The sequence below is a fragment of the Canis lupus genome, chromosome 34 (assembly GCF_011100685.1).
Source record: "Canis lupus familiaris isolate Mischka breed German Shepherd chromosome 34, alternate assembly UU_Cfam_GSD_1.0, whole genome shotgun sequence".
Lineage (NCBI taxonomy): Eukaryota > Metazoa > Chordata > Mammalia > Carnivora > Canidae > Canis > Canis lupus.
In genome coordinates this window covers 17,084,313-17,097,045 of record NC_049255.1, presented here as the reverse complement: position 1 = coordinate 17,097,045, position 12,733 = coordinate 17,084,313, and the positions used below count along the sequence as shown (strand labels likewise).

The 12,733-nt window shown below is 40.6% G+C and overlaps 1 protein-coding gene across 1 annotated transcript in view; it reads left to right on the top strand.

The window, feature by feature from the left end:
* The window catches only part of ABCC5 (ATP binding cassette subfamily C member 5), an 86,497-nt gene that overhangs the window by 17,387 nt on the left and 56,377 nt on the right, over window positions 1-12,733 (top strand). Inside the window, 3 exon segments of the mRNA NM_001128100.1 lie at window positions 9,040-9,197; window positions 9,389-9,544; window positions 10,222-10,369. Coding sequence (NP_001121572.1) covers window positions 9,040-9,197; window positions 9,389-9,544; window positions 10,222-10,369 — 462 coding nt within the window.

Below are 12,733 nucleotides of genomic sequence, written 5' to 3'. Positions count from 1 at the left end.
CTGCACGTACTAGGGTTGGTAGAAAGGAAAAATGGAATCTTAAAGCAGCAGATATAATTACTAATAGATAAAACCACTTCGGCCAAGTGGACTCAAGTACTGCCCCAGGCTTTAATACATTTGTATGGTCAGCCATTAGGCCCTCTTGTCCCATATGCCAGACTGGGGACCCCTGCTCAGGCACCCAACACTGTACAGGTATGGATGACATGGTAAAGAGCCATTGTCCAACTTTCACCATGGATTAACATGCTGTGCTACTGAGAACACCAAGCCCCATCATGCCTGGAGTTTGCAATGAGATGTCTCACCTGGATTGGCAAGTTAGTTCATATCCTTGGATGATGGGGAACTATTCAGTTTCCACTGGGATCCTGTTGTTGAAACCCACTATGCTAGAGTAGAACCTGTGCCATTGAAAGAAGGAAAGAGGTGGGCATCCTGGTCTGGTATATCCCACCCCCAGTCCATTCCCTCATGCCTAACAGTGATGCCTCCCTGGCCAGGTATATAGTCTGTATAACAAGGTCAAGTTACTAAGGCTGCCAGCCTCCCTCTCCTCAAGGCTCAGTGGGTAGGTTCTCTTTTCCCCTGACACAATCATTTGACCACCTTCTTTGTTCCCTCCATTGGCCTGGAGGACATTAAGGAAATGATAGCCAACAATGCCCATCCTTATTGAACACTGAATGTCTCTAATGAGAAAAGCTGTCCTCCAAAATAGAATGGCCTTGGACATTATTACTGCCTTGCAATGAGGCACCTGTACCATTATCCAGACAGAATGCTACATGTGCATACCCGATGAGTCTCTAATGTATCATTTTTATTAAATCAGATGAAGGCACATGTAAATGCCCTGAGTGATCCAACCCCCAGCCCAGGGGACTTAATAAATCAGTGGCTTGGAACATGGGGCTTTTGGTGGAAAAGTTAGCACTGATTTTGGTCATTATCTTAATTTGGGTTTTCTCTTTTATGTGCCTGTGTAATTGCTGTGGCATCTGCCTTCACTGCAGCCAGTTAGCTATCAAAGAGGCTACCACCATGCAAAGGAAAGTCCTTGCTGACTACTACTCAGGGCACATTGTGGAAGAAGGGACATGTGAGATTGTAGGAGCTGGAGGTAAAGGCTAGAGTGTTAGGGAAGGTCATCAGGAGGATATGACTGCCAGCTGACCTGTGAGCTCGACCTAGGCAATCACAGGTTCCTTACCCACTCCCCTGTCCTTGGAATGTAGCTTCTACTTGTCTTACCCACTCCAAAAAGCTATTCTTAGGACACTGCTGTGAGATGGTAGTGTGTTGCTGAGACTATTGGATGATATACGTGACTAGACCCAGTGAAGGCCCTTGCATAAACTCTTATGTTTAGTGGGCAGGCACAGAGATCTACTTGTCTTGCGGCTGCCTAAGATAAGCCTCATGTAAATTCCCTTGCTGCTTGAACTTGCCACCTACCAGTCTGAAGTGATCTGCCTCTTTCTTCAGGCTCCCCTTGCCTTGCATGTACAGGGACCAGTTTGCAACACAGCAGTTCTTTTGCAATAATTCTGGATTACATGTTCTGTAATAAGGTTAATCAGGCAAATGGGATAGATGTCTAATTGCTAGGAGCTATACTCTCTAATCCTGTAATCCTCCATTATTTAGGAATTTATCCTAAATAATTCAGAAAGAGAAAAATAAGTTATAATTATTTATCATACTGTTAATGATAAGCAAAAACAGTGGGGAATCTAAACAGAAATAAGATGGTTAAGAAGTTTCCTCAGTGGTATATCATGAAGCATTAAATGATAATAATGTAGATTGTGAGTCAACATAAAGATATTTTAATTGATATATATATATATATATATATATGTAGAGAGAGAGAGAAAGTGTACACATGAGTGAGCTCATGGAGGGAGGGGCAGAGGAAGAGAGAGAAAGAGAGAGAGTCTCTATGCAGGCTCTACGCTCAACTCCGAGCCACACACAGGGCGGATACAAGCAAGAGTAAGAGCCTATATCTCAGGAGCTCCTACTAGAAAACCACAGGTACAGAAAAGACATAGGAGGGAGGAAATAAACTTTCTGATCCTAGAAGAGTCAGGAGATTATGACTGAATTCCTCTAAGTCAGAATCTGGCTCAGGTGAAAGGATCAACAGCACCGCTAGGCCTTGGTTGGACTAGGGTAACTGGTTTTCCTCCCTGCAGGAGGGCCACCCCATGGAGACTGCAGCTCCTCAGGAGAAACAGGGTGGGGCCAGAAAGGGGGTCACTCCCTCACCTATCACACACATTGGTGGGGCACCTGAGCTAAACCAGTCGTAGACAAGCTGCTTCTGGGTCTGGGTTTGTATCCAGTAGAACACCTCCATTGCTGGGATCTATGAAGAGTCAGCACTTGACACAAGGGTTTGTAGAAAGAAAGAAAAGAATAACAACTGCAAAAATAAATAAAAGAGTCAGGGAAAGCTAAAGAAGAGAGGAAATATTTGAGATAGGCTGTAAGATTTATCAGATGAATAAATTGGTAATGTAGTTAGTATGTGTTAAATGTTTACTATATGCACATACTTTGCTAAGCACTTTTCATTATCTCATTAGTTCCTCTCAACACTATGTGGTAGGTGCATGCACCATTGTAAAAATGAGTAAACGAGTTTAAAGTGGCTAGGTAACATGCTGAAGGTTGGTGAATCAGCACCAGAATCAGCACATGAACCCATGTCGTCTGTCTTCTAACATCCATGTTCAAAGTCACTATACTTCACAATGACGTCCAATTGTGAGGAAAGTGTACCTATGGAGGTATTAATACTACTTTAAGAGAAATAGTTTTATTGGAGTAAGAGGATTTTCTCTTGATTTCTTGCTAATGTTATTTTAACATTCAAGAATTCTTGCCATCAGCTACAACATCTATTGCTTATTGCTTTGAGAGACCTTCAAGAGAAGGAGCTAGGTGCAGATATTTCTTTATCCTCACTGAGGTGGTAAGATATGACAAGGTAGACAGTATAGGAAGCAGTATAGGAAAAATGGGATATGATTTGGAAAGTGGGTGGTTTAGAGTGGCAGCTTTTGATTCTCTTAGGTCAACAATGTCGACTTCTTTGTATCTACACTGTGGGAATTCCTCCTCCCTGTTTTATTATTATGTGAAAATTTGAGGATTAGTGCAATTTCAACCATATTAATGGGAGTTTAATTTTTGTCAGGGTAAAATTATACTGAGTTTCTTGTTCTAAAATCAAAAGCAGTAGAAGAGCTCTCAGTGGCTGTTATGTTGCAGATATTTAGTAACGCTAAATTACTAAATGCTAAATGGTACTCAAGGTATTTCTGGGGCGATGAAATCTTTCCTGTCAACATTCATCTGAGTCTTTTTGTATTTATTTATTTATTTATTTATTTATTCATTCATTCATTCATTCATTTATTCATTTATTCATTTATTCATTTATTTAGGAGAAGGAGGAGGATGGAGCAGAGGAAGAGGGAGGGAGAGAGAGCCTTTAGCAGACTTCACACCTAGTGTGGAGCTTGAAGTGGGGCTGGACCTCACAACCCTAAGATTGTGACCTGAGCTGAAATTAAGAGTCAGACACTTAACTGACTGAGCTACCTAGGTGCCCCATGATCTGAGTCTTTTTTTTTTTTTTAAGGTTTTATTTATTTATTCATGAGACACACACAGAGAGAGGCAGACACATGAGCAGAAGAGAAGCAGGCTCCCTGCGGGCAGCCCGATATAGGACTCAATCCCAAGAATCTGGGATCACATCTTGAGCAAAGGCAAGTGCTTAACCACTGAGCCACCCAGGCATCCCTCATCTGAGTCTTTAAAAAAAGGCTCTGTATTTGACATTCTCCATCACGGAAAGCTACTTATGACCCAGGAGGTGATGGAATATGACATCATTATGAATAATCAAAGGAACAAAACTCATGCAACAAGAGGATTTTGTTAAGTCCATTCACTTTTCTGTTCATAGGTTTTGTTGAAAACTATAAGTTGGCATTTTAGAGATGAAGAAAAATTAGTGTACTATACACATAGAAATTGGCATATTCTTATTCCCAGCATCTGGAACAGTCTTGTACATAGGTGCTCAGTAAGTCATTTCTTGAAAGAATGCATTAAACAAGATGTGAAGATTTTTGTTTCCTCTTAATGCTACTGTGCCATTCTCATGTAAGAATAGTAAGAGGTGGCATACCAAGCTTTCCTTTTCTGATGCTGCAATGTCAAAAGATTTTACGGGGCACCTGGGTGGCTCAGTAGTTGAGTGTCTGCCTGCTTTTCCCCCTGCCTATGTCTCTGCCTCTCTCAGTGTGTTTCTCATGAATAAATAAAATCTTAAAAAAAAAAAAGATTTTACAAAACTCCCTTAGCTCTTAAACTTGATTCTCCTAGAAAAGCAAAAGAACTAGGATAGCTAAACCAATTTTAAAAAAGAAGAATAAAGTTAGAGATATCACATTACCCTGTTTTAAGACTTACTATCTAGCTATAGTAATCAAGTTAGTGGTATCATTGGAGGGAGAGAAAAATAGGTCAGTGGCATAGAGTCCAGAAATCAACTCACACACGTATGGGCAACTGATTTTCACATAGGTACAAAAGCAATTTAATGAAGAGATGGTAGTCTTCAACAAATGATGTTGGAACAATTGGACATTTATAGGCAAAAAAAAGAATCTTCATCTAAATCTTACACTTTGTTTTTTTTTTTTTTAAAGATTTTATTTATTTATTCATGAGAGACACACACAGAGAGAGAGGCAGAGACACAGGCAGAGGGAGAAGCAGGCGCCATGCAGGGAGCCTGATGTGGTACTCGATCCCGGGTCTCCAGGATCATGCCTGAGCTGAAGGCGGCGCTAAACCGATGAGCCACTGGGGCTGCCCTAAATCTTACACTTTGTATAAGAATTAACTCAAGGTGAAATATTGCTCTAAGTGTAAAAATTGTAAAACTTTTGGAAGAAAACATACAAGAAAATATTCATGACCTAGGGCTAGATGAAGCATTTGTAGACATAACATTAAAAAGCACAATCCATAAAACCAAATCAACAAATTAAACTTGATCAAAATTTAAAACTTGTGCTCTGAAAAAAAATAAATAAAAAATAAAACTCGTGCTCTGTAAATTAAGAAAGAAAATATATGCGAATCATCTAACAAAAGACTTGAGTCCATAGAAGATAAAAAATTCTCTAAACTCAACACGATGAACCATCCCACTTAGACAATGGGCAAAAGATGTAAACAGATACTTCACCAAAAAAAGAAGTATAGGTGGCAGATAAGCACAGGAAAAGATGTTTCACATCATTAACCATTAAGATAGTGCAAATCAAAATCAAAATGAGATATCGAATCATGCCTAAATGAGTGGCTAAAATAAAAAAAAATAATGATAATACCAGGTGATGGTGAGGATGTGGAGAAACTGGATCTCTCATACATTGTGAGTGGGAATGTAAAATGATTCTGCAATAAAGTAATTTCAGTGACAACTATGTTTGAATCACAGGTAATGTCAAGCTGCTTTATATGCTTCTTATACTTTCAAAGTTAAAATAAGAAATGAGATCTCCATTCCCATACAGATAGGTAGTGGCTATATTTGCCAAGTTTAAGTTACGGTTCTGGCAGTGTGTTTAGACCCTCAATAAAAGACAAAGGAAATTTCCATATTTCAAGATCCATTTACGTTAGAGATAGTGACGATGGTTGTCCAACATTCTCAATATAATTAATGCCCCTGCACTGTACACTTAAAAGTGGTCAAAATGGCAGTTTTCATATATGTTTTACCACAATAAACAAATCCATTTAATGATGTCTTTTAGAAACTTCTACCTTTCAATTGGAAGTGATTAATCTGAATATAATGACATAATAAAAGCAAATGTCAAGAGAAAAGTCTAATAGAATTCTCTTATGCCTTCCAAAAGATAAATATGCTCAACTAAAATCATGTACTCGTGGATTGATGTTCAGTATTTAGCAGTACCTGTCTCTGTGAAAAGACATTTTCAAAGATGAAATTGTAAAATCTTATTACAAATCAGCCATTAAGAGATGAAAGTTTTGATCGATTTTAATTCTAGGGAAAACTATTTTTTTTTTTTTTGGGAAAACTATTTTAAACCCCAGTTAAGTGAAATATTAGTCCTCCATTCTTCTCATTAGTAGATCTGTATTACCAAAAATTTTTCAATTATTACTGTATTTTGAATTTTGTCAAACATTTTGTGGAAATTTCTTTTCCTTTGTAATATAAATACCTACATAATGCCCTTGATTTTGCCTCTTGGCCCACAAAGCCTAAAATATTTACTATCTATCTGGTCCTTTACAGAAAATTTTGCTGACCCCTAGTTTAGAGCATTGATTTTTCACTTTCTCTTCATTTCTAATATATTATTTTGAAGAGTTCACATCTGTACTGTGTTCTGCGTTAGTTTTATCCCACAAATTCTGATGTGCTATAATTACTTACCATTTAGTTCAAGATATTTACTAATTTCCAATTGACATCTTCTTTAACTCATGTTATTTAGAGATTTTATATATTTATTTGAGAGAGTGAACAAGAGAGAGAGAAGGAGCAGGGGGAGGGGCAGAGAGAGAAGCAGACTCCTGGCTGCCCAGGACCCCAGGTTTATGTCCTGAGCCAAAGGCAGACACTTAACTGACTGAGCCACTCAAGCGCCCCTAACTCATGTTGTTTAGAAGTGTGTTGCAAAACTTTTTTTTTTTTTTAAAGAGAGTGTGCAAGCAGGGGGAGGGACAGAAGAAGAGGAATAGAGAGATTTGCAAGCAGACTGCCTGCAGAGCGTGGGGCCTGTTGGAGGGCTTGATTCCCAGAGATCATGACCTGAGCAGAAATGAAGAGCCCGTTGCCAAACTGCCTGAGCCAAAAAGGCACCCCTACATAATTTCTAAATATTTGGAGATCTTTTTGATATCCTTACAACATTCTGTACCTACTCTGTACATATTCCCAGTTTCTATTTCCTTATAATAGGTATGTTTGTATTTTTAGTGTATCTTTCTCCTTTCTTAATCCAATGATTTTCTTCTCCTTGTGGTTATAGGCAGCTTAAAGGTTCAAAAAACAACCAACCAGGGCAACCCCAGTGGCACAGTGGTTTAGCGCTGCCTGCGGCCCAGGGTGTGATCCTGGAGACCCTGGATCGAATCCCACGTCAGGCTCTCTCCATGGAGCCTGCTTCTCCCTCTGCCTGTGTCTCTGCCTCTCATTCTCTCTCTGTGTCTCTATGAATAAATAAATAAAATATTAAAAAAAAAAAACAACCAAACAGACAAAACCAAAAAAGAAAAAAATCTACCTTTGTTGTATTCTTGACTCTCAGCAACCTTTAGTTCATTGTTAGGTACCACAGTCCCTAACCACGAAATAAGTGTTCACCTTATGCCTAAGGACTTTATGTAAGAGTTAATTCTTGATATTGACTTTTTTGTTGTTGTTGTTATGGTGTGTTGTTATTCTCTTGAACTGTCTACCTTGCCTTTGTCAGAAGGACAAAAATGTGTTTCCCAGTTGCCAAGGCTGTGTACTTTACTGATACTAAGCAATACCTTATCTTAAGATGCATAACTGTCTTATGAACTAAAGCTGCTGTGTTTGAGGAGAGAGCCACCTAGACATATAGGTACCTCCATGAATAAATCCATTTCTGCTAATATTTGAGTGGCCTCTGCTCTGTGTGGAAAAGAGGTGGTGCATAAAAACAGAGACTTTGCCTGTGTAAGACACAGTGTGGAAAGGGCTGCACCATTTAACTTTTTCTTGATTTGAGGACTTGTTCTTTCTTGCTATTTCCAGTCATTGCTGGAAATATTTGTGATAATGTGAGAAAAATGATGGCGTACTTATAATCCTTATCTGAGGAAAACAATGCTTCTGCTTCCGCAACAAGAAGGGGTAAACTTTGAGTACTTTTAGAGTAAACAAGGGGAGAAGTGTTCAGATTCTTGGCCCACCCTCTTCTGCTTCAGTTAGAGTTTGGGTTATATGTATTTTTGTTAATGTGATTTATTGGTATTTTAAGCTTTATGGTAAATATGGTTAACTTCGTATTTCAGGTCATGAGACCCTCTGCTTCATGGAGCAGACATCTAACTGTTGGAGCTCTTTAGCTGTGCAGCCAGGGTGTGGGCCCCTATTCTGCTGTCCCTGTTGCTGATAAAGAAGAGAGAGGGGAGATATGTGTTCATACTGGCTTTTCTCTGTGACAGAGCTGTTTAATTGGGGGGTGATTGTGAAGTTTTTGTCATAGAAAATGGGCAATAGAATTTGCAGTTAGTGAAATGATTGACTCTCACTCCACATTGGGAAATGAAAGATAAAACACATTGGTGATAAAAACATAAGTTTTAGAATGTACAACACAAAGAGTGAATCTCAATGTAAACTGTAGTTTTAGTCAATAGTAACATATCAATATTGGTTTATCAGTTGTAACAAATGTACCACCCTCATGCAAGATGTCACTAATGGGGGGGAAGAGACGGGGAGATGAGGAGGTCTATGGAAGCTCTCTATACATTTTGTTCAATTTTTCTGAACCTAAAAGTGCTCAAGAATTGAAAAGTTTTAAGGGGATCCCTGGGTGGCTCAGTGGTTTAGCGCCTGCCTTTGGCCCAGAGCGCGATCCTGGAGTCCTGGGATCGAGTCCCACGTCAGGCTCCCGGCATGGAGCCTGCTTCTCCCTCCTCCTGTGTCTCTGCCTCTCTCTGTCTCTCTGTCTCTGATAAATAAATAAATCTTTAAAAAAAAAAAAAAAGAAAAGTTTTAAGTAAGTGGTTAAATGTTCCTTAGTAAGTTCTTAGCATATGAATTCATGTTTAACCCTGACCCTTGGGATTTCTCAGATGAGGGGAATCTGGTTTGCAGTTTGAAACTGTTACATCAGGTAGATTTGCCCCTCTGTTCCTCTAACGTTCATTAACAGTGCTTTTTTGCCCCCTCTCTCTATCTTTTGCCTTCGCTATCTGTTGAAACAGTTGGAATGCCAAGATGCCTTGGAAACAGCAGCCCGAGCTGAGGGCCTTTCTCTGGATGCCTCCATGCATTCTCAGCTCAGAATCCTGGATGAGGAACATCCCAAGGGAAAGTACCATCATAGCTTAAGTGCTCTGAAGCCCATCCGGACCACTTCCAAGTAAGAGACTCTGCCGGTTAATGATTTGCTGTGAAGCATCAAAAGCATCTTTGAAAATTTGGGCTAGGATTCGACTACTGGGGAAGACCTGTTTTTAGTCAGGAACTCTGTTTAATAAACAGTGTATTATAAATGCTGGCTAGCCTCTCTCAGTCATTGACAATTTCGTGCTTTGGGTTTTCTCTCCTTAGACACCAGCACCCAGTGGACAATGCTGGGCTCTTCTCCTGCATGACATTTTCTTGGCTTTCTCCTCTGGCCCGCATGGCCCACAGGAAGGGGGAGCTCTCAATGGAGGATGTGTGGTCTTTGTCCAAGCACGAGTCTTCTGACGTGAACTGCAGAAGGTAGGCGTCTCTGGTCCACCCTCGTCTCCCACATACCGGGTGTATAGGGCCTGAGCTAGCAGGGGGAGTCCAGCAGTGTGACGCCCTCAGCTCTGTGTTCTTTTAGGATCTGAGCTGTCCTGTGGAGGGAGGGTAGCCTGGGGATGACTTTCTCTTTGCTCTTCTGCTTTATCTCCTATTTCACCTTTAATCCTGTTTTAACCACGGGCTTTCTCTCTCTCTCTCAGCCCTGCTTCTCTTCCTGAGTCTACAGGGAAATTATGTTGCTGCCTTGTGACAGAATGCATTTTTGTGGTAGCTGATTATCATGATTAAAATTTAGTTTGCAACTTTGCAGTTGACCATAGGATCCTTCAGAAAGAGTTGGGGACCCTTGAGAAAGGAAGTTCTTAGCCATAAATGAATTCTATTCAGGGATAATTTTTTTGGGTGGAAGGAAGGACTTTTGTTCTCATCATTTCCTGTCTCCTGAGAGGCTCCTGAGGGTAAATATGTAGTTGCCCAGGAAGGATATTTTTCCCCAGAAGGTGAAGTCTGTGTACATAGTTCATTAGTTCAAAGAAGAGGCTGGTGTGAGTGGTGTCAAAGCCTGGAGACAAAAAGCAATGGAAAGAGGGAAACTAGGGTGTCTGATCACCTGGGGAGATGTGTAACAGAGGACATGTGCCCTTGTTAAGACTAGAGAGACTGTGGCAAGAAGAGCTGAATGAAGTTGGGCCAGACGCTGCTTCCCTCCGAAGGGTTGTGTGGATCTTCTGCCGTACAAGGCTCATCCTCTCCATCGTGTGCCTGATGATCACGCAGCTGGCTGGCTTCAGTGGACCAGTAAGTTCTAACCATCCCTTCTGACAGTCTCCAGGGGCCCGGCCATGGCCAGCTCTAACACTCTTATTCTGTTGCAGGGGTTGTGCTCACCGTTGGGCTAGTTAGCAGCCTTAGAGATGCCTCTAGGTCTGTTGGAAGGGAACCATTGATTTTGGAATGAATGGTAGCTGGTCAGCAGCTGAAAGCATGAGCGGCCGTGTTGCCAGAGAAGAGCTGGAACTGGCTTGCTTTCCTGGGGCGGGTGAAGATGAATGATTCTGGCTCCGCGCAGGACTGTGCTTCTTTGATGTGTGTTGACATGAAACGACAGTCTTGGTTTGGGAAGATGTGTCTTGTGGTGCTGTGAGTGGGCGAGAGCAGTGTTGTGTGGCATAGGCTGCTGAGCTAGTGCTGGTGACACACTGAATGCCTGGAGGCAGAGTTGTCAGGTGTTTGGTGGTTCTGTGGCCAATGAGCCCGAAGAAACTAGATGAGTGTTGAGGTTTTTAGAGTCCAACCTGGAGTCTATTTTAAGTTTTGGTTTATAGTGTAAACTGTGTGGCAGGTGTCGGGGTGGCAGCCGTGGTTTTTTCCTAGCGTGTACTGAAGCAGAGTAGGTAAGAGAGTGATGTTCACACTGTTTTCTGGACACCTGTTTCTTACACCTGCTGTGCTGCTTTACACTTGAGACTTTGATTAAATCTATTTTCTACATATTTGCCTTGAGGCATCGGAGCAGTAGTACTACTTATACTGTGCATTTTCCGTGTGTGGGTAAGCTGGAGGTTCATGGTTTTGGTAAGTATATGCCTAAGATGCATGGTGATTAGGTAAAACTAATTTGCAGTTTTTTGTTTTTTTTTGTTGTTGTTTGTTTGTTTTTTGTTTTTTAAATGTTTGATGCCTTTAAAAGTTCTGATCTCTTTTCTCAAGCAGAGAACACTACTTTTCTGGTATTAGGTTTCTATATTAATTGACCAACTAACACACTTTTGTATAAGTTTTAAGTAAGAGAGACCATGTGAGTGAATATTATGTTACTGACCAAAATGGCAAACATTTTCATAGGACCAGCTTCCCCCAAGAAGAGCTTCTGTCATTGTTTCACTACAGGGCTGGTGGCTGCTCTGAATCTTCTGTAGAATTCTTTGAACTGGGTAGCACAATATGTAGGCTTTCTTGATTCCATTTGGCCAGTGCAAGAAGTTCATTGGCTCCCCCCATGCCAAAAAAAGAAAAAAAGAAAAAGAAAAACCAACAAAAAACAAAACCAAAAAGGGAAGAAATTCCAAAGATTGTTGAGATTTTAATTTTTTATTTGGGAATAAAACGTACCTATGCATTTTCAGTTTGGGGGCCTACAGTCACTCCCTGGAGCATCTGCATATTCCTTTTTCTCTCTTTTAAGCTACAGCATACTGGAATGCTTACTCTAGTAAACTCTTCTAGATGCCAGGGAAACACTGAGAGCCTTCCTTTAATAGGAAAACAGCAACACATTTTTCCTTCTCTCCACCCTGTTGGAGAAGAGCAACTTAAGGCCTGTGTTATTTCATGGGATGCCATCCTCGAACAATTGAGAAAGCAATGGTCCCATCCATAGTCTCTCTAAATGATAGAAAGATTTAAAACTATAAGCAAAGCAAGCTTCTTTTTCTTCTTCTTCTTCTTCTTCTTTTTTTTTTTTTTTTTGGAGTACCAATTCTAATAAATTTCTCTTTAATTGGAAATTAAAGAATCAGCCTGGTTTTGAGATTCATGCTAGCAATGAGCGTACCTTCTGTTCTGTGGATTTAAATCCTTTCAAAGGACATCCATTTTAGATTTCTGCACATTTTCCAATATGGCACAACTTTCCAACTGGCTTAGTCTGTCCTTACAGAAATCCATGTAAAGAACTTACTCTCCAAATACGGGGATAGTTCTTTTCTCCCCTCAGGCATCGCTGAACCTTGATAGCCATATGCAGAATATATAAAACCACCAAGTTAGTGTGTATGTATGTTTTTTAACTGGCCAGACATCTGTACATCAAGATGATCCGAGGTTTTAGTGATGCCAGTGGACCAGAGCTCTGTGCAGTGTCCAGAGGTCACAATAGTGTTAATGGAGTTCCAGAATGTATAAGGGTATGGTCCTGACCTAACATGAAGAGTGGCCAGACTTGCTAAAGTTACAGAGATGATATGTGGCCTTCTTGGATTTGAACAGTTTAAAAAGACCAGGCCTGACCTCTGATTTTTGTGTAAAGAATTAGCATCCACCCTGTAGATCTGCAAGAGAAGGCTACCTCCTGCAGTGCTATATCTTGGTGAATGCTAACTCTGCTCAAGGGCCTTTTGGGGAAAGAGCAGTGAATAGCCTCTAGAGAGGTAAGTTTTCCAC